This window comes from Catharus ustulatus, chromosome 2 (genome assembly GCF_009819885.2).
Source record: "Catharus ustulatus isolate bCatUst1 chromosome 2, bCatUst1.pri.v2, whole genome shotgun sequence".
In the NCBI taxonomy this organism is placed as follows: Eukaryota; Metazoa; Chordata; class Aves; order Passeriformes; family Turdidae; genus Catharus; species Catharus ustulatus.
In genome coordinates, this window is record NC_046222.1 from 14,979,733 (window position 1) to 15,005,268 (window position 25,536).

The 25,536-nt window shown below is 42.0% G+C and overlaps 1 protein-coding gene across 2 annotated transcripts in view; it reads left to right on the top strand.

Moving 5' to 3' along the window:
* The first annotated feature begins 689 nt into the window (after window positions 1-689).
* JAM2 (junctional adhesion molecule 2) overlaps window positions 690-25,536 on the top strand; it is a 43,782-nt gene continuing 18,935 nt past the window's right edge. Inside the window, exon 1 of one of the 2 annotated variants that reach the window (XM_033085316.1) lies at window positions 690-1,245. In XM_033085316.1, coding sequence (XP_032941207.1) covers window positions 828-1,245 — 418 coding nt within the window. In that variant the 5' untranslated portion in view covers window positions 690-827. Of the gene's footprint in view, window positions 1,246-16,425; window positions 16,445-25,536 lie in introns of those variants that run through there. The other variant, XM_033085326.1, reaches the window with a different exon arrangement.

Here is a 25,536-nt window from a genome sequence, read left to right on the forward strand (position 1 = left end):
ACTTTTCTGTTTCCAAAGGGACAGGTTTGATTTTATTAAATGCATGTCATCATACCAGTAATAGATACTGGATATGCATACATATATATTTGTGTGCAGGTTTTTTTAAGAGATAATACTTGTTCTCTGCATACATTTTTTCCATGTGAAAAATAAACTAAGATTTTGATGTGAAGAGCATCATGGCATCCCACTTCCTTGCTCTCCACTAAAACAGCTGTTAGAGACTTTATTTATAAATGATCTTTCCTCATTTTGTTGCCCTCTAACAAAATATAGCCGACATTGCTGTTCTGATTTCCAAAAAAATTCTTGTGATACTTTTCTTGTTATAGAACTGCTTTACATCAGTGGTAATGCATTTTTAAGATGTCATTGGAAACTACTCAGATACACTATTAACTGTCACGATGAGTAATTTTCCTTGATTCATAAATTTAAAGGACCATTACACCACCTGTATATTGAACAAAAAAATTCTGCCAGTCTGGTATAAAGTAATAACATAAAAGGTTTTGAAGGTCACCGTGAGACCCATCTCCTGCTGTAGGTGGGATTCTGTCCAGTCCAGCTGTACAGACCGGCACAAGGAGTCACTGTGACTTCTTTCGCCTTAAAACAGCGCCTCACCCTCACATGACTTTTTTGTTAGCTGAAATATCCAAATGTTTGTTCCGTGATTTCACCCCATTATCCCTACTTCCTCCTTGGGGGGAACTTGCCTGAGGGAAACGCGCCAACAGGGACAACGCTCTTCTTTGAGAAATTAAACCTCTTCCTAACGAAAAGTTTATTCTGTTGCAACAAATGTCCTTGAGCTTACGAAGATGTCCCAGTTTACGAGTAAACAAATAAACGAACAAAACGGAGAGGAGAGCTGCTGGATCCAACACGGAACAGCCCCCGGGATGCGCGGGGGCATTGCGGGGGCGGTAGAGGAGAGGGATGCTCCGGGATCCCTGCCCGCCGCTGCTCCCCGCTCCTGGGCGGGCGGGCGAGCAGCCAGGGCACATCCCCGCGTCCAGCGCCGGCTCCTGCGCTCGGAGCTCGGAGACGCCTCCCCGGACACGTTAAAAGTTTGGGGCGGCTCCGGGCTGAGCGGAGCCGGAGCACGTCCGGCTGCTGCGGGAGCTCGGCGGGCGCGGAGCCCCCGGCCCGCGGGCACCGCCCCGCGCCGCCGCCGCGCGAAGATGGCGAGCCGCAGCCTGCGCCTGCTGCTGCTCCTCGGCCTGGGGGTCCTGAGCTGTAAGTGCCCCTGCTGGGGCTATCGCGGTCCGGGGCGACGCGCAGATCCCGGAATCTCGGTGTCGGTGTTGAGGGGGATGGCTCCCGGAGGCGCCGCTTCCCCTCTCTCATCCCGGAGCGAGAGGAGCCGAGTGGCGTCTCCAGGAGCGAAAGGCGAGGGAGCGCATCCCCCGCCACAGCCCGGGGGGTGTGCGCTGAACCTTTCCATCTTGATTCCGTGCAGATGGAACCTGTGCAGGGCCCGCCTGCTTGGGTGCGAGTCAGCGGCTCTCTGCCGCCCTGCAAACTTTGGGATGCGGGCTGCACAGTTTGTTTTTCTCTTTAGGATGCAGACGGCACAGTTTGTTTTTCTCTTTAGGATGCGGGCTGCACAATTTGTTTTCCTGATGGCCTTTACGAGGTGAATGAACAAGGGGTGGGAGCGCGTTTTCTGTTGCCAGCACTGGATGCTGAGTCTTGTGAACACATTGGAGTTTCCAGTATTTTTATGGTATTAACTCCTTAAAAACGAAAGGGTAGGGTTAGAATAAGTTGGACAAAGATTCCTCAGCCAGAAATTACGCATAAATAATAGGAAAAAGCAGATCGTGGGGCCACATACCTGCAGAATACCACTGAATTAACAGAGTTAGTGCCAGTCGTGATAAGGCTGCCACTTTCAGATCCCATCTTACAGTGCTCCTGTTCTATGCTTCTTGTGTCTTACTGATGTTTTGGGGAAAGGGCTGTATGTGAAAACAGTGTTTTGAAAAGACTTATGTGGCGCAGTCTTGCAAAGAAATGACCACCTGGGACCAGCCCAGCGTGGGTTCTCAATCCGTTGTAGATGCAGAACATCCATAGTGCTGATGCTGGGTATATTTTGAGTTTACCTTTCATTCCTTTTAACAGAACATTATCTAACAGAAAGCTCTGTGTGTGTAAACTCCCTTCTTTTTCCAGAGTTCTGCAGTGGAGAGACTTGAAGTCATGCATGTCTGATAGGTCTTTGGCTTAGAAATTTTTCTTTTCCCCTCTTTTTTTCTCCTACAAGACCTTATGGAAACACTGAATGAACAGCTAGTGCAGAAATCTGTATTCACATAGTTACTAATAATAAAAAAAAACCCCGTTGTTTTATTTTTCTTTTTTCTTTTTTTTTTTTTTTTTTAACTTCATTTCTTCTTAACTGCATGATATATCTGAGCAGGTGAAACTGGTGTGGGGTTTTTTGGTGTGTTCAGGCTGCTCAGCCTTCTGGTTGTCTGTTGGAAGTGCTGGCTTTGACTGCGAAGGAAATGATAGAGGGTGCAATAAGTGCAGCAAAGTCTGGTGCCTGCATTGTTGTCAGACTTGGAGGTTTCTTCTTGGTGGGCTTTTTTTTCCCTTCCTGTCCCAATTCCAAAGAAACACTGGGTGGAAAGCAAGCTTACAAGCAAGGTGCTGATAAGAAGTGTTTTCATGAAGAAAGTGACTGTAGGTGCGTGGGTGTGCGAATGCCTATTGTTTGTGAGAGCCAGAGGAAACCCAGGCAGAAATCCAGGCAACCAGAAGTCTGCTGCTGCTCCTGTGGCTGGAGTGTGTTCACATGAACTGTAAAGCTGAGTAATTCTGGTGTCCAAGTCAGGCATATGGGCTGAGCAGGTGTAGACAACTTTCTTGGTAGCTGAGCTGCAGAAATTAAAAGCTTTGCAAGTTGGTCACAGGGCATCAGCATAGCCAAGGTAGACGGGGTTTTGATTGTTTTTCATTGAGAACTTACTAAGAAATATTCATAACCTGCAGAAATTGTAGTTTCTGTGAGCTAATCTTCCCTTCCACCTTGAATTTTGGGGGAAAGTAAGGGAGCTGGGGGTCTTTAATCATGTTCTGTCTCAGCACAAGCTTCTGGAACTGACATTGAAAGTTGTAAAAGGTGCCACAGCATAAGATTTGTGAGCTCTACTGGCAAGACAGAATAGGTACAGAAATTGTTATTAACCATCATGGCTTCATGGGAGCAGGTAGCATGTACTGACCAAATGGCCTTTCTGTGAAGCATCTAGGTGTGATTTTTCTTAATATTAGTGCACATTGAAATTAGACTTCAGCTGGTGATGCTGGAAGCAAATGCAGTACAATGTGTGTGTGTGAGGACAATGCAGAGGCAATAAATAGTAGCTTTACCTAAATATTTAAGGTAGCTCACTGGGGTAGTTTGAGCAGTAAATAAGGTGATATTTTGTTTATTTGTTTATTTTTTTGCTTAAGAAAACCCCACTCTTTATTCCTCAGAAATCTTTCACTCAGATACAGAGATTCTAGTCCAAAGAAGCCTTTTGTTTCTTTCTCCCCCAACCCTGACAAGAAAACATAAAGCATGACTGCAGAATTGACAGTAGAAGTGTTTAAACTACGCTTTCTTGACCATAAGCGATACACAACTGATGTACTCAAAGTTGAGACTATTGTCAACCCTCAGTCTTTTGTTGAACCCTCTCTGTTTGCTGGATTAGCTTGGTAGGAACTGATTTCTATGTTAGGCCATATTAAGGTGAGATGGGATTTCTTAAATTTGTAAAACTCATACTTCTCTAGTGATATCTGTTCAGCATAATGCTATAAAGCAGGCAGCCTGGTTTTGGAGGAGAAGCGGGGGAAGAGGCATCAATTGAATGTGCCCTCTCTTGCTGCTTAAGGTGAGAAGCAGCATTTCTTTACTAGAGGCTGCTCAAGGTTTAGAAACATACACAGACTCTTAGACACTCCAACATATGCTGTAGGAAGAGAATAAACTGCTAATATATTAACAAACAAATGAAAACTCAGTACAAAAAAAGCAATGTTTGTTTCTAGTCTTCAGCCTAACATTTTTCCTTTATGACTGTGGTGAGACTGCAAAGATATCCAGATGCTTCTAAAACTGATACAAATTGACATGGTGGGAAAGACTATTTCTGTCTTTAAAAGGGATGAATGTTTCTCTCTAGCTTATTTAATAACCTTTACAATTTCACCCTCTTGCTTAGACCCTCGGGGCTCAGAAGAAACTTGCTGTGAGTTACTGTGTCTCTCAGAAATCATGTCTTCTGCTGCATTTCAGCAAGTCACGCTGTCTTCCTTCAATGTGGCATGCTGCTTAGAAGGGGCTCTGTATTCCTGAGAGGGCTCAGCCAGAAGTGTTGCTGTTCTGTCTCTCTCTAGCAGAGAGGAGGCAGAGAGAGCTCTTCTTTGGCTGGCCCCATGTTATCACTCTTCTTTCTAGGTTGCTGGCCCCACAGACGACTACTAGGGTGGCTGTCTTCCCTCACTGTATTCAGGAGACAAGAAACAAGCCTGGAAATGTTACACCAAGACAGTTGCAATTGCTTGTTTCTTTTTTAAGGTGGATGTATGCAAGAGGAGTACTTGTTTTTGTTACTGCTTGGTCTCTGAAGGGTCCTATTTTCTCAGTTTTAAAGTTGCAAAAATTCTTTGTTCATGTTGTAGGATAAGTATTTCTGGTAATTGTGAACGTCATGGGGCATCTGGCATTCATAAAGAAAGTTAAAACTACCGCTGTGATTAGCAGATCTAATTAAGCCTGGGTGAGGTCTTCCCATTGGCTGTTTAACTGAATTGCACAAAGATATTTATATGATTGTTTCCTGTATTACACCTGTAATTCCTGCTGCAGCCTGTTTTGCTAGCTCCCAGGTTCTGCTTCAGAAACTGGCTGATGCCAGTGCAAATTATTTTGTGAGAATACAGAAGTAGTTGAATTTTGACATCATCTTTTCAATTGATTGATTTAACAGAACATGTGGTTTAATCTTTCATGACCTAGAGCTACCAAACTTGTCTGTGTTCACTGACTAACTCCAAATGTTATTTGGAGTGTGTGCAGACCTGTTTTTAAAGAAGTGAGCTAAAAACATTAGAGCAGGCACTTACCCTTTCTCCAAGGGTGCACCAGATGCTTTAGTTTCTTCTCAAGTGCTGGTGGTCACTAGGGAGAAGCCCTCTTGAGAGGTACAGGAGAATCTGATCTTCTTGCAAATTCAATTTCCTCATAAATTCACATGAGTAAATAATAGCTGTATTTATTCACTGAAGATAGACAGTGACATGCATGTGAACCTTCTGTAGTAGCAGTAAGCAAGCTACCTTTGTTCGAGGGGGTGGTGTTGTTTGGATTGGTGGTGCTTTTAGAGAGCCAGGAACAACTAGTAATACAGTTCTGCAGTTGGGATATGAAAGTTTCCATCTGGTATGATCTAGTTAGAATCCATCAACACTCAAAATACAATCTTTGTCTTGGAGCACTTCTGAAGACACTTGTTTCCTACACATGCTGAATCCTTCTAGGAGAACTTTTCTTACAATAAGACTTAGTGTCATATTTTCCTTAAAAATGCTAGAGGTGACTCCAGTGCAAATGCTTATGTAAAGGCAGGTTACTTAGCATTGTGCACACAGCCAGAAATGTCCATATTGCAATATAAATATCTTGTATATTAAAGCAATTGAAGCACAAGGTAGACATTTGTATCTGTCCTTGCAGACTGTTTGCCAGGGCCATATGGAATGGCTAGACTCCCTTGAAGTTCACTTGAAGTTATATAATGATACCAAGCAAAACAAAATTTGCATAAAATAGTGTCCTTGTGGATGTGTACAGTGATTTGTCTTATTGCTGGCTTTTCTTGTTTTGCTGGGTTTTTTTTCTCCACCATTATAACTTTGTGGTAGTTTGCATATATGTGGGAAAAGAGATGGTTTATAAGTTCTTACTGTCTACTTCAGTGGCCGGTTCAGTTCTAGATCAGTTCCATGAGGTGAGCATTTTAATGGAAACTGAGGGAAATGTTATGTGGAAGCTGTTCATGTTGTTTCAAGTTGTTCCTTCTATTGTGGTTAGCTCACCCCCTCTCCTGCCACTCTCACCCCACTTTTGTTAAGCTAACTTTGTTCCAGTTTTACTTTCTGGCATGTCTTCTCCCATCTCCAATACCTTTGAAAGAACCATCAGTTCTAACAAAACATTTCAGCAGAAAAGCCTGTCATGTCTTCCTCAAAGCGCTGTAATTGTGCTGTAATTCCACTTTAGGAAGCTTAAAGCAAATATTATGGTGACTTGTAATCAAGACAAATTATTTGTTTCCTTCATCTAAATGCTGGGGTTTTTTTAGAGAGTGGAATATGTATTTCAAAGAATGAGACAGCAGATGAGGCTGGAGAAGCATTTGGATGGTTGCCAGTGCTTGTGCTCACCTGTACTTCCAAAGTCACTTTTTCCCTGGAGGACTCCAATTAGTTATGTCACCTCTGTGCTCACAATATATCATCAGGCACTCGAGTTCTTACATAAAATTTCTTAAACCAGGCAGAAAGTAAGCTTGGCAGCTGAACATCTGGTCCTGTTCACTTGTTGGCTTTTAACACAGTGGGAGGTGAAGGAGCTTTTGGAGGAAGAAGGGGAAAATGGCAATTTCTGAACAAGAGCAAGTCATACAACAGTTATAGCTGTAGAACCACTAAGTTAGTCTGTAAAACTTTCTGGTTAATAAAAATTAAAGCAGGCATCCAATTTCTTACAAAGATTATTGGTAGGGGAAAACATGGGGGAAAAAAATCTGGTAATGAACCTTTTTGAATTATTGCTTTTTAAAAGTTCAAAACTTAGCAGTTTTTAGTAAAAGATGGGAAAATAAAACTGGAATTGAAATAGCTACAATTTGAATCTGATTGTTTAAAGAGGTATGAAATAGTCAGATTTGAGCTGGAAAAAACAGACCCTAAAAGTATGAAGTTTCAATAGATCTATTTCATAGCTCTTTAGGTGGATTAACATCTCAAGGATTGAAAATGCTTTTGACCTCATCCAAGCTACTGGATCAGATTCAAAGGGGAGCAAAACATATTATTGTCTGGATGGAAAAATTATTTATTATAGACAGTTTTAACAAAACAGGCTATATTTGTTGTTCACAAACTTCTAATATATTACTTGGAGGTAATGATGGAAAATTCCTGAGAAATTGCATTTGCTCAAATTAATATAATATGCAAACCAAAATTATGGTACCTTACCCTGCAGTGGCCAGTATGAATTGGGACACAATCTTTGGGGCATTATAATAAGGACTTGTGTATGTTTGTTAGAGTTGGACAAGTGTTTGTGCTTGGCATACTTGTAAAAATAGGAGGAAAATAGATGCAGAAAACCAGCGTTTGAATGCCTATTATGTGAGTGAGACAGCAGTTTTGCCACCAGAATATATAGACAGTACTTGTCTCTGGAGGCCTTGCTCATATTTGAAGCCTTCTAGAAGCTTGCAAAAACAAGTAAAAAATGTTGGAAGTTAGGATTTTTCCTTTTTTTTTTCTCTCAGGGAACTTTCTTCCATTTGTTGCCTAAGAGATGATAACAATGATACTTACAAGAGATGTGGCTGAGAGGAGGAGGAGGGAGAAGGGTGCAGTTGGTCACCTCTTGGCTGGGGCTTTTCTCTTGGGAAGGGCAGAGATATGGAGAGATTCTCCTGCCGTGGGTGAGCCTTTGCTCGTAAGAGCAGCCATTGTACTGGTGCTTTTTCAACACTTGACCTCACTGGAAAGGACTCTTACCCATCCGCTTGGGCGCCTCAGGAAAAAGGCAGGATGCCAGCCCACTGCAGAGGGGCACCTTCTGGCTGCACAGCCCCGCTGTCTTCTGCTTTGGGATTTTTGCTACACTTCAGCCTGACAGCCCATTCCCGCCAGACATACCACAGCTCCAGAGTTTTTGCTATACCTTGTTTTGTCACCTTTGTGCTCGCCTCTGCCATTCCAGCCATTCTGCTCGGGGGTTCCTGCTGCAGCCCATTTCACCATCCAGAAGGGCACTGGGATCGGCTTCCTGACGTGAGTTTGTAAAGGGAGGCCCTTTCCAATCTCCGCCCGCCTGCCATTACCACATGGAGGGACAACTGAGTGCGCCACAGCGCCCCCTGCAGGCGTGGAGGAATCACCGCACTGCCCTGCCCGGCCGGGAGCCAGCAGCGCCCCTGCTGGCCGTGCCCGGAACCGCACCCAGGGGAAAGTGCCCGCGGCCCAGAGAAGGCTGGGCTTGGGATTCTGGCTCTGTCTGTTGCTGCTGCTGCTGTTGTTTGTTTGTCTTGTTATAGATAGATATATGGATATATATATTCCAATAAAGAGCTGTTACTCCATTTCTCATATCTTTAACTGAAAGCCCTGTAATTTTGAAGTTATAATTTGGAGGAAAATGGATCATATTTTCTATTCCAAGGGAGGTTCGTGCCCTGCTTGACTCTTAAGCACCTGTCTTTCAAACCAAGACAAAAAACATCCCTAAAACTGTATCTGTGGAATGCCTTGGTGTGTTTAGGTGCATGCTCTGGGTCACTTTTGTGCTCTAGTACCCTTACTGTTTCCATAAAATGGTCTTAAAAGTAAATATTGATTCTTTGCACTTCAGACTTTTGGGCCACCTAAACTGATTTTTCTGCCCTTTCTCCAGTTATTGAAGAGGTCACCAAAAAAGGAGAGAAATTCTGTCTTAAACTGCTGGCTGGTTTGTGTCTCTTGTTTAATGTACCCCTGAGTTGGATTGACTGGGATTTTGGGAAGTGTGACAGGACTTTGATTCAACTTTGATACTGTCCAAAACAGTGGTGCTGAACAATTCTGAAACTGGGATTCAAGTAAGCTTTCCAAGTTATTTAATAAAAAAAGGCAGTATTCTGTATTTGGGCAGTCTGATTCCCTGCCTAAATAGAGAAATAGTGGGGATGGGAAGTGGTGGCTTTGATGTGGTAGGGTATAGGAGCACTGCTGGCCAGGAATCCCTGCAGTGCTTCCCTCTAAGGATGGTGAGGCCGTGGCACAGGTTGCCCAGAGAAGCTGTGTCTGGAAGTGTCCAAGGCCAGATTGGATGGTCTTCGAGCAACCTGGCCTAGTGGGAGGTGTCACTGCCCATGGCAGAAAGGGGGGAACACGATCTGGAAGAAGATATATTCTTAAATAACTTCTACCAGATAAATGCTATTGTTTAAATGCTTGAAATGTATAAGTTTCCAGTCAGAAATTTATACTGCGCATAAACAACTTCATCTTGTTTCAGATGTTTGCTACACTGGTAGGAATGATTAAATAGAAAAGGATTATCTCTAAACCCAAAGTATTAGAATATCAAAGAGAGACATCTCTGGTATTTTCTTAGCACTGTTCAGAAACAAAAACGTGTGATCTATTGTCCACTGCTCCTGCTTTTTTTTTTCCAAGAACAGACATGTATCACGGGTTCCCCCTTGAAAGGTAGGGTAGATCTCCTTTATTTTTTTATTTTCTTCTACTTTCTTTATGCTCTAATGTCCAAATAAAGCCCAATTAAAAGTCCATTAATAGCAATGTTTAGATGGTGGAAGAGTTTGTGCAAAAAACGTCTTCCTCCTGCAAGAAGCCTCAGTAGTTTTCCATTTAAATGTCAGTAAATACTTTCATGTGAAAAGTAAATGTTTTATTTTTAGTCAGTATTTGAGTATTATTTGTACCTTGCAATGAATACTGCTGTGGCCCTCTGTTCACCAGAATAATGGTCCTCCCTGGTGTAATAATATGAGTCACCGAATCATGAGAATGTCATAATCATTTGAGAGGCTTCTGTAAGGAAAATCAACATTCCAGTATTGAAATAGAGCAATAGAGTCCCTGAAAACGTCAAAAATCTGAAGGGTTGGGACAGACAGGTAGTAGCAAGGGCTCATAAGATTTTGATTATGCTGTTGTATTATTGGAATGACTAGTAAAGCAAAGACATTGAGACACTCCAGATTTTCTGGTAACATCCAAGTTGGTGCCTGGTTGAAGAGGTAAAGTAGGGAGATCCATCTGTAGTGGAAGTATGGTTAGATATCAAAAAGTGGCCTTTTGGGCTGAAGTAGTTTATGGTTTTGTTACTTGCCATCTAAGAAGCCTTCACATAATTCCACTTCCAAGTCAATTGTTTTGGTTTTTTCCCCCCTTTCCTAAACAAGACATAAGTCGTGGACATCAGCTAGTGTTGTTTGAATCACATGATATAGAGGTTCTCTGAAATGTATTAGGCATAAAGAGTAAATGAAATGATTCTCTGTGTTCAATGAAGTGTTGTTGAAATGATGGCTCAGGGGTATTTGCAGAAGTTAATGTACTTACAGCACTTGTCTTCAGACTCTTTCAATAAATAATGTTTTGGGGGATTAAAAGTCATCTGGGGAAGCTCTGTCAACAGGGAATCAGCAATATTTCTAGAGGCTGACTAAAATTTTTTTCAGCTCTGCTTTTTCCCTGCCACTGCACAGTTTCTCATTTCATTTATGTTCCAGCTGTACCTCTAGCTGAGTCCTCGGAACAGGAGCAATTTACACACAGTTACTACTCACTTTCCAGTTGTGTTTAAATTCTTAGCCATCTTTCTAATGGGTTAGGAGGGAGGGAAAACAGTGCTACAGAGGCTTTGCCCAATTGCTGAAAACCATTTACTTTCTAACCTAAGTAGCTGTTGGGAGGACTGATTTTTGTGAGAGAAGAATGAAGTGATGCCTCTGTAAGCATTTGCACATATTTAAAGTTTATTCAAAGCTATGTGAACAGAGAAAGAGGAGGGGGACAGACAGTTCTTGTGTGCACAGACTTTCAGATGCAGAATGTATTTCCTGAGCTAACCCTGTCTCAAGGCACGCTATTTAAATAGTATGTTCAGTGTAGATATATTAGTAACTTAAACACCCTCAGTTTTGGAATGGAACTAATCAGTTTTGAAAGAGGAAAAAATTATCTACTGCTTTGTGTTACTGTTAAAGCTGCAATCCTGCATCTGTATGCTGTGTTTGAATCACCTGTATCTTTATGGAGACCTGTTGAAATCTTGCATGTAGAAAAAGATCTGATTATTTTAGATTCCCAGTTGTGGTGACTGCAGGGTAGACAGTTCATTCCTAAGCTGCCTCTGCTGTGTGGACACATCGTCTACAAGGAAGTTTTATGGCTAAATGGGACAAGAGGCTTTGTTATAAAATTAGGCTGTTTAAATAGAAGATATGTGTAGACTTGGCTATGAAGAGTTGCATTACATATCTGTAAACTCTGAAAGTGGATAATCTTTCCCATATAATAATAATTAATTTTGTCCTGTAAAGAACCTATTCCATTTCTGCCCTAAAACAACACCTGGCACTTATAAACATAAACAATAAAAACTCACAGGCTTATTTTTTCAAAGGTTCTTTCAGCAAAACTGTTGAACTTTGTCTGAGTTGGTGATGAGTTTCTCTTTGGGAAGAGAAATGTTCGTAGCAGTGTATTATTCAACAAGCCATCTTGTTCCCTTTCTTGATTTCTTGGCCACTCATAGCTCTGCTGATGCTCTGTACGGTCCAGGCTCATTGCAATACGTTCAGCCTGCAACAGCAGTGGGAATAAATCTCTAAATGTACCGAGATCCTCTTATTAAAACAAAATTTTTCTGTGAATTTAGTGCTGAACTCTGAAGACCTTATTTTGTGCTCAGGTTCCTTGTGATCAGAGTGTTTATGCTGATGTGCATGAATAAGCTGTTTCCCAGTATAGTCCTTGAAGTGTTCTTCAGTCAAAGTGGTATTATTTTGTCTTAATATAATCAGGACCAAGGCAGTGATTGTCCCCCTGTCCTGGGCACTGGTGAGGCCACACCTCAAATCCTGTGTCCATTTCTGGGGCCTCACTGCAAGAAGGACATGGAAGTGCTGGAGCGTGTCCAGAGAAGGGCAACAGAGCTTAGGAAGGGTCTGGAGAACAAGTCTGATAAGGAGCAGCTGAGAGAGCTGGGAATTTTCAGTCTGGAGAAAAGGAGGCTCAGGGGACAACTTCTCACTCTCTACAACTCCCTGAAAGGAGGATGTAGCCTGGTGGGGTCAGGCTCTTCTCCAAGGGAACAAAGGACAGGACAACAGGAAATGGCCTCAAGTTGTATCAGGAAACATTCAGGTTGGATATTGGGAAGGAATTGTTCTTGAGAAGAGATGTCAAGCATTGGAATGGAGTGCCCAGGGAGGTGGTGGAGTCCACCATCACTCCAGGTGTCCAAGGAATCACTGGACATGGCACTCAGTGCTCTGGTCTGAGAGACAAGGTAGGGAGGGATTGGTCGCAGATTGGACTTGATGTCTTGGAGATCTTTTCCAACCTTAATGATTCTAAAGGAAACTTTAAGTAGTAATTGTGTCACCCAAGTTTCTAACACACCAATATGCCATGAGCAGTTGGTTATAAAGGGAACACAGGCAGAAGTAGGCAAAGTAGGTGACAAGCTTAAAGCAGCATATATGCTTACATGGCAGGCATGGCTTAATGAAATGTGTTGATCTATTGACTCTAACAAGTATTCTAGAAATGCAGTGTTGATTTCTTCTAATCAACCTTCTCCTTTGAGTGTGAAAAGCATCTGTTTATTCTAACCTCTCTAGGCATGTGTTAGCCTTAATGGAATTAGAGTGGGTTCAGTCTTGTTCAAATGTGCCAGAAGATATTTCTGTAAAATGTGGCACTAAACAACTAAATTGATGATACATGTGCTGCAGAGGTATTGCAGACAGCCATTTTAACCACCAGACTTTCAAGCATGGAAGTTGTGCTGGAGATAGCAGTGACTCAGGGGGCAGAATCCTTAATTACATATGGTTTACTCTAAAATAATAATAAAAAAACATGGCTTTAAAAAATATTTTTGTTTTTACATAATTGCAGGATTGCTGACATCTTTTTGTTTCATTTTTGTCTCAGTTTGAGACAATTTAAAGGAGAACACCCTGAAATGAGTTGCCTCCTCTAAAGGGTTCCAAAAATCCCTTTCCAGCAACAGGAGAAAATGCACAACAGTTTATTAACAAAGAGAATGCCCACAAATGAGGAAAAAAGTAACCAACTTCTGGGTGTCAAACTGTTAGACTTCACCCCCCACACACTGGAATAAAAACCCAAAATGCCAGAGATTACCGGCTCTGAGCACACAATGCAAGGTGGTGTCAGCTCCCGTCCTGGGAAGGCAGGAGCTTTCACAGAGCAATTCCAGCAGCACATGGAAGCCTGGTGGCTCACCCAGCATCAACCTTCTCCCCATGGCAAAGTACAGCAGATCAAGGCAGGGAAAGCAGCTGGGCTGGAGCCTTTCAGTGTGTTTTCTTCCCAGCTCAGCGTGGTTCTCTATGGCTTGTGTTGGAAAACAACAAAAACCAAACCAGCCCAGCAAAGCCCACACTGCACAGAGCCATGGAAAACCTGGGCAGGGAGCTTTTGGAAATGCTCGTGCAAAAGCAAAACTCTTCAATCCCCCTGGTCCCACACACACTCCAGGTCTTGGGCTACAGAGTCTTAGAGATAAAATACCCATTTTTGGGCACAGAGCAGAGGATTGTGGAATATACTATCATAATAAATCACTCTAAGACAATTTTTGCGACAGTGAAACAACTTAGTGTACCTGCAGACAAGATCATCACATCCCATTACGTGAAGGAACAAACCACTGAATTGTGAATATTGGCTCATGTACTGAGCTTTTCCTTCTTCTGATTCAAACCTTCAAAGTGTTTCATCAGGGAAATACTCTTGAGGATGTGACTCCTAAAACATCTTTTCTGTGGAAAGCTGTGATGATCACCGAGTTAAAATTTATGCTTGATTTAAAAATAGATAAGGCATAGAGTTTGTTTATTCCTCTTTCCTGTGAAACTTTCCAGTGTTGTTCTAATGCTTTCTAATCTGAATACCTGTATGCTGCTTTGCTTGTGTGACTTTTACTGTGATGACTGTAGAGTTTTGTAGATGTTTTTTGTTTTATTTTCTTTGTCCCCTTTAAGTAAAACTTGGCACCTCTTACGCTGTGACCTATTGTTCCTAGCTCTACCTTCCGGAGGATTTCTTCTAATCAACCTTCTCCTTTGAATGTGAAAAACATCTTCTGTTTGCTGTAGCTTCTCTTGGCATGTGTTAGCCTTAATGGAATTAGAGTGGCTTCAGTCTCCTTCAAATGTGCCAGAAGATGTTTCTATAAAATTTGGTATTAAACAACTAAATTATCAATTAAAGACCTGTACAGTTAAAGTTAAAAATATACATTCATACTATAAACTATAATGTTGATTGAAGGTACTGGTCATCAAACACAACTTAGTTGCATGTGTCAGAAAGGGATTATTGAGCAACCTTGGCAATGTAAAAGGATTTGTAAACAAAAATGGGATGAGCAATTTGGCCCTTGCATTTGGATTGTTAGGAAGGGTTCACCATATTCTTTTAGCTGTGAGAATTGGTCATCATGTTCCTTGCTCATATTAACAAGGAACCTGGTCTTTAGTCTGGAGTTTAAAAACTAAGTTCAGTGCTGCCTATCACAACTAAAATTCATGGTTCAAGTGACACTTACACAAGTGAAGCCACCACCCCCAGTTACTAGAAACATCACAGAAATCCTAAATTCACAAAGCATTGCACAAGACCCTTGCTGAATATTTAAAGAGCATCCTACCATTGTTGGAAGGACTTTTTTTTTTTTTTAATGGTCATGCTAAACAGAATGAAGTCATGGTAGTGTGTCCCAAAGTCAACAAAAAGCATATGTAAAGCTCTTTTTAAAAACTCACCTCAAGGAGTTACGTGCATTGCATATAGAAGTATATTCTAGGTCAATGTTTGCTTCAGAGAGAATGGGGTTTTAAAAAAATTTAAATTATTTCAGATGTTTTATCTCCTTCTCTGGGGGGACATTGTGGGATATAAGGTGGCAATGCTGACTTGGTTTTGGTCATTATACATTGCTGCAAATAAGACATTAATCAAATTAGCTCTTCTGCCTGCTATTTGAGAGATTTGCTGTGCACAATTCTGGTTAGTTAGCTACTCCTATACCTTTAGAAGCCATAACTTAATACAGTCTTGTATGTACTCATCTTCTGCAGTATGTTTTGCAGAAATATTGAGATTAATCATAAAAGTGTTGAGAAAATCCATTTGAGAGGGACTGAGCATGACAGACAGGTTGAAACTGGATGATCTTTAAGGTTTTTTTCAACCCAAATCTTTATATGATTCTGTGATGCACAAGAAATTTAGTTCCAGCTTAAATTAATAGCACTAACTATAGGATGAGACACTTCCTCACTTTACCAATGTATTTACTTAGAACAAGTTTAAACATCTGGAGACATGCTCCAACAGTAAGGGAACTTATCTGACTTCACTGGTTCTGAATGAGCAAGGACTCCAGTTTCGTATGGAGTTTACTGGAATTGTAACTAATACTGGTTGATACAGTTTGAAAGTAAACTAAATCTGTTTTCAGGATTTTAATATAAATAATGGGTGTATTTATAGGTTTATAAATGAGGTGACTTCATGGAAGTGTTTATTCTTTCCAAATTGTTTGGCAATTCCAGTAAAAGTCACTTAAAGGTTGTAGGAGACTTCAGAGATCTTTATCACAATTTGTGGGCCAGAATGGTTGTGTTCATTTGGGGAGTGGTGGGGTATTATTTATTTCTTCTGATTTCCCAACTCTTGTGTTTCAGAGCTGATTTTACAGCTGATGTAAATCAGTCTTGGTACTGTTGACTTCAGAGGAACATGCTGGTTTGCACTGGGTACCAAGCTTTGTTTTGCAAATTTGATAACATTCTGCAGTTTCTCTGGGTGTTTGCACAGGCAAATGTTTCTGCTGGATTGTTGCCCCTAGAAATGCAAAGGGAAATCTGTTTGTTCAGCTTTGCACTGTGATATGAGGGGAGTGGGACAGCAGTGGTAAGGGGCTTCTGCACCAATGGCCTATTCACATAGTCTTTTGAAACTTGATGGCACTAGACACAAGCAGCATCCTGATGCATCTTAAAATAAGCAGCAGCTGCAGCAGCTATAGGCTCTCACTGCATTTCCAAGCTGTCTGAGCTGCCAGTGAGTTGCTGTGGAAACCATTGCTGAGCAGGACCAGGAGATGGCTGGAAAATAGGCTTTTTTGAGAGCCCAGAGAGTTTAAACCCCCATCCCCCATTTGCAGAAGCTCCCTCTGAATTGCCATGGAGACAAGAGGAGTACTGGTGTTTTGAGGCTTGTGAAAGTGCGAGCTATAAATATTTATTTGGCTAACAGCATATGCTTTCTGTGATGTCTCTGTTGGAATAAACTCCATGCTACACTGAACTTTTGCAAGTTGCACATTCTGTGCATTCAAGCCCTTCCTCTCTTCCGCGTGAGTAGAAAAGAAGGCAATATAAACACTGAATGGAATTAAATTTTCCATTTTGATTATTAATTATAAAACATTAAATTTTAATTTTTTTCCTCAGCATTTCCCCTCTCTTGCAGTGTCGGGGACTACTGAAAGCACTTAGGAGACTGTTGAGTTTATCTAAAATTGTTGTACTTTTGTGTTCAGTTTTTCAGAAAGGCTGACCTAAATAATCTCTTGCTTTCTTGCCCTGTGCCACTTGATTTTTTTTTCCTTTCCACTTTCTTCTCTAGAAGCACTTCAAGTTTTGTGTTTCCAGAGCCAACTGTCCTTGCGGCTCTGAACTGAAATTAATCATTAACATGGAATTAAATTCTTAAGACTCCTACTGATAACTTTAGATAATTGGCTCTGAAAACTTCTGTCTTTTGTTACTTTTACTTTCAAGGTTTGTTTTTTTGTTTTTGTTTTTGTTTTTTTTATTTTTAACTTGAAAGTTAAGAATAAAGACACCGTGACGGATGTGCTGGCTTTCCAGATTTCACTAAACAATACCCACAAAGCTGAGGATTAAGTCATTCTTAGGTTGGCATTATAAATAAAAATCTCTTGCTTGGTCTGATCTGTAGTTGTAGCATTTACCACAGAATTTCTTGTCCCTGTGAGACTGAAATCATTCAACTTTTCAACTTTTACTACAGGTGGAAATCCTGTTCTAAGTCACTCGCTGGAAAAGCTTATCTTCCCTGTTTAAGTAACTCCTAGCTGAATGAAAACTTCTATATATAGAACATATATAGAACATTTTTCCTGAGTTAACCTATTTCCAGGCATGCAATTTAAAATAGTATGTCCAGTGTAGATATGTTAGTAACTTTAACACCTTCAGTTTTTTAATTGGACTAATCATCTGAAAACAGGAAAAATTATCTACAGCACCATGTTGCAATAGAGGAAAGTATTTCAAACTGGGCAGCCATTTAAAATCTGTCACTTTAGCTTAAGTTTTGGTTGGTTGTGGTTGGGAGTTTTGGTTCTTGGTTGGTTTGCTTTGGGGTTTTAGTTTCTTTTTCCTCTGAAACTAGTACTTATCAGGGGAGAATCTCCCCTGAAAAGCATTTTAGGGTGGCACCTTGCTTTGTTGCAGTAGAAGACATGCAGGGAGGAGACCTTAAAACTTGATGGGTTTATTTGAGTACCTGTAGATGTATATTTTAATAATTTGACTGTTTTTATTCTTGAACCCTTTTATTAAAAAAGGTGAAGAGTGTCTGCTGACTTTCCAGAAAACCTTTAAATTCTGTCATACACCGAATTGACCATCCAGATGTTGTCAGTCTCAAATGTATAACCCTACTCAGGAGAGCAGCTGGGGTGGTGGATTAGACAAGGCAGAAAGCTGGGCAGAGAGGAACCTAATGAGGTTCACAAAAGGCAAGTGTAGAGTCCCACAAACGTGCAGAGTTGATCTGCTGGGAAGCAGCTGTGTGGAAAGGTCTGGGGGTCTGGGTGGACAGCAAACTGCTCCTGTTGTCCCCTTGGAGCCTGTTCTGTCCATGGTATCTCTGCCCCCCTTACGAGTCCAAGCTGTCCCCTGCACATTGAGGCTCCCTGGCCATGCACAGCCCCTGTGGTAATATTTCATCCCATGTCAGAAAATGGGTTTATAACATAAAACCTGGACAATGTTGAGGCATAAATAAAAATTAAGTTGGACCCTCACTGAAGGCCAATGGGATCCTGGGATGCCTTTGGAATAGCTTTGCCAGCAAGTCAGAGGAGGTGATCTTGCCCCTCTGCTCAGCCCTGGTGAGGCACATCTGGAGTGCTGTGTCCAGTTTGGGGCTCCTCAGTCCAAGAGAGACAGGGAGCTCCTGGAGTGGGTCCTGGAGGTTACAGAGATGATGAAGGGATGGAGCACCTCTCTTATGAGGAAAGGCTGAGGGAGCTGGGGCTGTTCAGCCTCAAGAGGAGATGACTGAGAGGGAACCTCATCAGTGTCTGTCAGTGCCTGCAGGGAGGGGTCAGAGCATGGACCAGGCTCTGCTCAGGGCTACCCAGCAATGGGACAAGAGGCAATGACCAGGAACTGATGCACAGGAAGTTCCACCTGAACATGAGGAAGAACGTAATTCCTGTGCAGTGACCAGCACTGGAACAGATCACCCAGAGAGGGTGTGGGGTCTGTCTCGCTGGAGATATTCCAGAACCATCTGGACACAATCCTGTGCCATGTGCTCTGGGATGATCCTGCTTGGGCAGGGAAGTTGGACCAGGTGATCCATTGTGGTCTTTTCCAACCTGACCCATCCTGGGATTCTGTGAATGCATGCAAATATACAAATATCTTTAAAGGGTGTGTGTCAAGAGCATGGGACTATTTTCAGTGGTGTCCAGAGGTAGGACAAAGGACAGAGGGCACAAATTGGAAAATAGGGAGCTTCATCTGAATAAGGAAAAACTTGTTCATTGCAAAGGTGACAGAACACTAGCACTGATTGCCCAGAGAGACTGTGGAGTCTTCTTCTCTGGAGATATTCCAGACTCTGCAACCTGCTCTAGGTGACTGAGATGGCAGGGGGTTTGGACTAGATGATCTCCAAGTGTCTCTTCTGTCAAGAAAATTCCACAAATACCAGATGTTTATGTCCAAAGAGGAGACAGAGGAGTCCTGAACCTTTATTTGAATAAAGGGAGAGAATCCACTGGAGCACAGGCCCATGGGGTTTTCTCTCTCAGGGTTTCAGAGGGCACAGCCTCCTTTTATCCCAAACTCCCAGCCCCGCATTGCCCTCCTCCTTTCCCAGGGGCTGAGGTATTAGGAAGGTACAGCCTTCCCAAATCTCCTGTCACATATTCCTCCCTTGAACCTGTTGTTTTAACCCAAAGTTCTGAAGTTCAGGCTTGTGCAGACCCCCTTATCTGTTTCAGGAGCCAAGGTGTCAGGGCTCTGCATCAACCTGCTGCCCAAAGTTAGTAGAGATGTTAAGACTCATTTCAAAGATGATACCTATACCTTCACCCATCAAATTGTTTATAAAGACATTAGCTTTCTTCTCACTTCCAATCCCAGCCACTCTGTGATTTACTCCATTCTGTATGGCTCTGAGCCTGGGCTAGAAGCAGGGAAAATGCTTTTGGGTTTTGGGGAATTTCTTTTGGTTTTGCTGGGGATGGGGCAAAGCCAGTTTTGTGTGTGTCAGCCATAAAGATGGAATTTTAATTTTGTAATAGCTGGTCTTCCAAAAGAGAAGCCAAAGCAAATACTGGATTTAACTGTTTGCATCCTTCTGCCCCTGCTCTTTCCTTCCCCCAAAACCTAGTCCATTTAATAATGAATTAAATAATCTGTCAGGAATTAGGTGAGGGTTTGTATAGAATAAGGGGAGGGAAAGCTCCCTACAGCAAAACATGCTGTATTTAAGCCATGCAGTTTCCAAAACATGACTGCTGACAGCTATTGCATAAGTGATAGTGTAGCTGAGAAGTTCTTCAAGTTCCTTTTGTGGTTTAGATCCCTTCAGCTGTCCAGCCAGAACTTGTGCCTTCTCCCTTGGGCTCTCATCTTTTATGCAGTTCACCATGCTTATTAAATACAAACTTGCTCCTCATATCTGGCTTTAGATTGGCTTATTGTTCTTACCCTGCAGACCCTCCATTTGCACTCCTTCATTTGTTTTCTGTGGCTGAAGATATGCAGGGGTTTTATTTGTGAATCCCATGACCTCTGCCCAAAGTAAATCTTGTTCCATTACTTTTCTTTAAGATTCAAGAAGTTTTGTAACTTAAGGCAACTGAGTGAATTAAATTGAGTTTCTTTTGCCTATTTCCCCCCTGCCCAGTGATGTGGGATGACTTCTTCTAGCTCTTTTTCAAAATTTGAGGTCTTAATGTCATGTTTACGTTGTTAACTTAATCACAGGATGACAGAATGGTTTGGATTGAAGGGACCTTGCAGGAGACTGAAATGTTGTGCTTTATGGCTTAAACATCTTTATGAAGGGCTTTTGCCTATTGTACCATAGGTGTATAACAGCACTGCACCACCAAAGCCCACCCTGGATGGGTCTCCTGCCTGAAACCCGAACTGTGAGTTAAACCACCTAAGGCAAATGGAGATAAAATGACATTATTGTTTGAAACATCTGGAAGAGCATCCACGACAGGGCCCAGCCCAGCACCTTTGGGGTGGAGGCCACAGCCCCAGGTGTTTCTGCTGCCAGGCTTGCACAGATCCCTGCACTAAATGGGGGAAGGAGAGGTTCTGGGTGTGTGGCACAGCCTCTGGCCAGATGCAGTGAACACCCATCCTCCACGGGGCAGACTGGCCCAGCTGTGGGGCCTCCCACCTCTGCAAGGCCACATCTGTGTCAGGGACAGCAGAGGGGCTGTCATGGCCCATCAAAGGCCCCCAGAGGGGTCCCCAGACCCTGCCCCAGAGCACTGCAGTGATACTACAGGATGGAACAGATCCACACTCTTGCAAGGGACAGTGTCTGACCTGGGCCCCCAGGGAGGTACCTGTGTGTTCCCAACTACCCAAATGTTTATTTATCCATGGCATTCTGTACTTGTTGATGAGGGACCCTCACCACCAAGAAGACCAGATGGAGGGAAACAACTAGACATCGTTGGGGACCTTGGAAGGGTGATATGCTTCTATTTAATCTCTGTCACTCTTTCTGTTCCCCACATTTCCTTCCTTCCTTCCTTCCTTCCTTCCTTCCTTCCTTCCTTCCTTCCTTCCTTCCTTCCTTCCTTCCTTCCTTCCTTCCTTCCTTCCTTCCTTCCTTCCTTCCTTCGTTCCTGGAATCCTTCCTTCCTTCCTGGAATCCTGGAATCCTGGAATCCTTCCTTCCTGTCTTTCTCTTTCTCTCTCTTCTCCTTTCTTATGTTTGATGCCTAAATCACCAGTTTCAGAGGTGGGTAAAAGGCTTTGGGCAGCTCAGGAGATTCCAGCAGAGGCTGTGAATACTCCCAGTGGTGTCTCTCCAGCCTGCCTGCTGGAGGTTGGCATTCACCAGGCAGAACTGATGGAAGGGGAAGGTGCTTAACACGGACCCTGACGGGAGGGAGGGTGGGGAGGAGTGGTGGGTCTGAGCCCTGGGTGCCTGTCAGCCACTGTCACAGCTAACATGGTCCAGCCTGCTGATGCCACTCCAACCAGGGCTGGTAGCCTTTGGGTTGTAGCAGCCACATCTTGCACTACTAAGAAGAATGGGAGTTACTGGTTTGGGTGTTTTTTGATAATTCTTAACTAATCCTGTTCAAAGGTAGGCAGCTTTTCCTTTCTGATTTATGGACTGTGTGGTCTGTAGGCTACTTCTGCTAGGAAGTATGGCAAAAAGGGGGCCAAAACAGGTGTGCTTAAATGATGTGACAGTGGAAGAACTCTGGGTATCATCTGAGTGCCTTGTGGTAGGTAGTTCCATGGCTTGGAAGTTTGCATTTAATCAAGCACCTAATTGTCACTTATTGTCTATTAATCAAGCACCTAATTGTTGTCACTGAGGTTTTACCCTGAAGTGGTCACGTCTGAAGGATGCTAACACCAAACAGATGTCTGGTTTCCTATTCTCTTTCAGGGACTTCAGAAAGAGAATTGGCTTTATTCTTGAGATGTTGGACTTCCTAAATTTACAGTATCCTCAGAAACCCTTTGTTAAACTTTGCTTTAGACCACCTGTTGTTTAGAACTTGGCAAAACAAATGCAAGACTGCTTTTTCTCTTGTGCTTATAATTTTGTTTTGATTCTGTTCTCATGTAATTTCCTCTAGGCACACTGTTTCTTTTGATTTCATTTGACTAATATATTTTTCCTTAATGATTCATGCAGCTAGCAGTTTCAGTTTACAGCTGTGTTTATCAAATGGAAAGTGTGGTTTTGTGGGGTTTATTTCTAAACAAGCATAGTTAAGCAGATTTTTTTTTTCTGGTCTTGAAAAAGCAGCCTGAATAAAAGCTTTACTGGTACAGTAATATGTCTAATATGTCATCTTTTCACTGTTGCTTTTTATATGGTGAATTAATATCCAAAGCTGAATACTTGGATTCTGAATACTTGGCAAAGGCATTTCTATAAGGGTGTCTAAGGGAAGAGATGCTCAAGCTTTAAGGACCTCTCCTTCTGCTTGATCAGAATATATAATGGTTTTAATATAGTCAACTGCAAAGTCTCTGCATATAGTTTCTGCACCACTTTACATTACTGTTTGAACTCTACAGCTCCTTGAAAAGGGTCATGTATATGTGTGGTTTGTACGTGTGAGGAGGAGGCCTGTGTGTATGTTGAATTTTTCTCTCCCTTTTTCCCCCTCTTAGTCATATTTTCTACTTAATTATATTGTATAATAGACTCTTCATGTATTCTAACTCCCAATAAAAAGCATACAAAGTAATTCTGTAATGACTTCCATAGTGGAAAGTAAATACCATGGTCCTGCCCCAGAAGTCACATAAAATGTGTTTTCCTTTTGTGGCTTCATCTTCTGTGAATATTTTGATCATGACAGTGAGCTGCATGACACCTGTATTAATGAGGAGGAGAGAAATTTCCAGGCCCACGAAACAGTGAATGTAATACAGTGATGAATTCCATGTACTTGAGCTGTTTTGTGTCCATACAGAAGAGGCTGATGTGTCAATCATTTATAAATGGTTTTATCCACACAATGGAGACCTAGAAAGGCTTCCTTTTTAAATGTTATCAAGCCTTAGCTGCTGCCAGAGTCTCAGAATAAAATGTTCCTCCCCATCATGAAGGAAGATGTTATTTCAATAGATAAATGTGATTTGTTAACTATTGGCATCTAGAATATGGGGGAAGAGGGGAGGAGAGGGGTGTTGGTCTAGAAACATGGTTTGGGTAAAAGTCACAGGTTGATTTTTTCCCCATAAACTTAAATAGGACCTAATAGGTTAAATAGAAAATTACTGACTGACTTCAGGCTATTCTAGACCAAAACCAAGGAGCTGGGCTGTGTGTAGATTTGTAGGGGTAATGATTGCTTTGGGAGGGGCTGGAGAAATTGTTTCCTCTGGTTTCAACAGGGTGTGAGGGGGCTTATATAAAGGATTTTTTAAATTTCTTTAAAGTTGTAGGAAATTTTTCTTTCTTGGAGGGGTGGAAAAAAATTCTAAGAGCTATTTGTAGTGCAAATATTTTTTTGCTATTTCAGTATTCTCAAAGTACATAAATCTCATTGCTAGAATTCTTCATGTCTTATTTCATATTACAAACTTCTGAACTCTTTTTGGGGTAACATGAAGTTGATAAAATTGAAACATATTACAGACAGGATAGCTACACACAGTTTGGCTCTTTTGGTAGCGTGCACACATGAAAATTCACTTTACACTGTCAGGTTGTGTTCTTTTAGACGCAAGAATTGTTGGACATGTGTTTCGAAGGGGATGTGAGACAGCTAGAAAGCACTACAGAGAATCCATGTTGGAGCAGGTTCATCTGCTTGGGTGCAACTCTTCCCCCATTAAGCATGGGAAGGGGAAATTAATTCTTTAGGGATGGATAAAGGAGGTCTGTGTGCTTAAGAAAGTCTAATCTTGCTATTTTCCTAGTTTCTGTCAGTCAAAAGAAGATTGTTTTTAACCAGTTTCTAAATGTTGATGGAAACAGGTTCTCAGTTCTTGTCCATACCCACTACAGAAATTGTTCAGTTGGCTGCAGATGCAGATGGAGGAAATGGATTTAGAAATGTCTGTGCTGTCTTCAAAAGTAGTCCTAAACCAAAGGAACTTGAGATGCTTTTAGGAAAAAAAAATAAGCAGACCTATGTAAAGAATTGTGTTCAGCTATTGATAACCACTTGCTAGCCTGACATGGATTAATTGTAGTAGCTGTGACCAGCTCCTGGTAGCTGGGTGGGGGCTGATGTGGGTCTGGTGGTTATTTCACTTGTTCTCTCTGGAATTTCAGTGTTCCCCATACATGAGTGGGCGGAATCAATTTAATTTTGAGTTCTGTCTCAATATTATTTGAAATTACCAGAGGCGTGGGTGGACAGGCTGTGCAAGTGCTACAGCCAGGAGGCAGCTAGGAAAAGATGGAAAGCCCTGTCTCTCAGGAGACTTTGCCTGGCAGCCATCTCACCTATAATAGACAGTAGGAGACCACTAAGGACACTGACCTCCAGAGAAGTTCTCCAGTCTGTTGGTGAAAGGGAAATGGACTGCAGTGGGATGTTGGACTGGGCTGATGATCTCCTGTCAGCATTGCAGACCTTGGGAGGAGCCAGGGGGTTTAAAAATAACTGTGTCACAACCTTTGGATTTTTTGCCATTTTGCCCTAACTGGCTGGTTCTTTTGCCCCCATTTTTGCCTTTGCTGGCCCTTGCTTGTCCTTGTTCTCTTGCTCTCCCTTGCTGACCCCTTTTTTCTCTCCATCACCCCCCTTTCTCATTCTCTGCCCATTCTTTTTCCTTCTCCTCCTTCCTTTTCTGTCCTTTCTGTTCTTCCTTAGTAGGGCAACATCCTTTTCACTGCCAAGAAGTGGTTCTCAGATGTAATACTTGCCTCATTTCACTTAATTCCACCCTCAGCCATCTATTTTAAAAGAACCCCCTGCAGTTTCCCCTTAGTGGAACATGACAATGAGATATCCAAAGAGTGTATGGGGATTTTTTCTCTCTTTGAGTTAAAACTAGATAAATCTTCCTTCACATTTCAACAAGAATTTGAGATAATTGCCAATTACTGTACATATTTTTTTATCCTGTAGAATCTGTAAGTGGTATTCTTCAGCAAACATGCGTGTCTTGTAATAAGAATGTAGTGGAAAACACACTTATGGATTAATAGATGTCTCCCCAGTTATAAACAGACTGAGACATTACTCCAGTATAAAACATTTACTGTTTATATGAAACTTCTTACATGTAAATATCATCAAATAGAAATATTATTTATTTTTTACAGATGCCAGAGCCTGGAGAAAAAAGATGAACTGTTCAAGGCCAGCCCTGGTCTAGCTCTTAGTTTGTACTCTTTTTCATAGGCAATGTCTAACTTGTACAATGTGAGGAGGTCTCAAAAATATTGCTTGTAGTTGCCAAACTACATATGAAATCACAAATGTTTATTGCTGAATTGTCT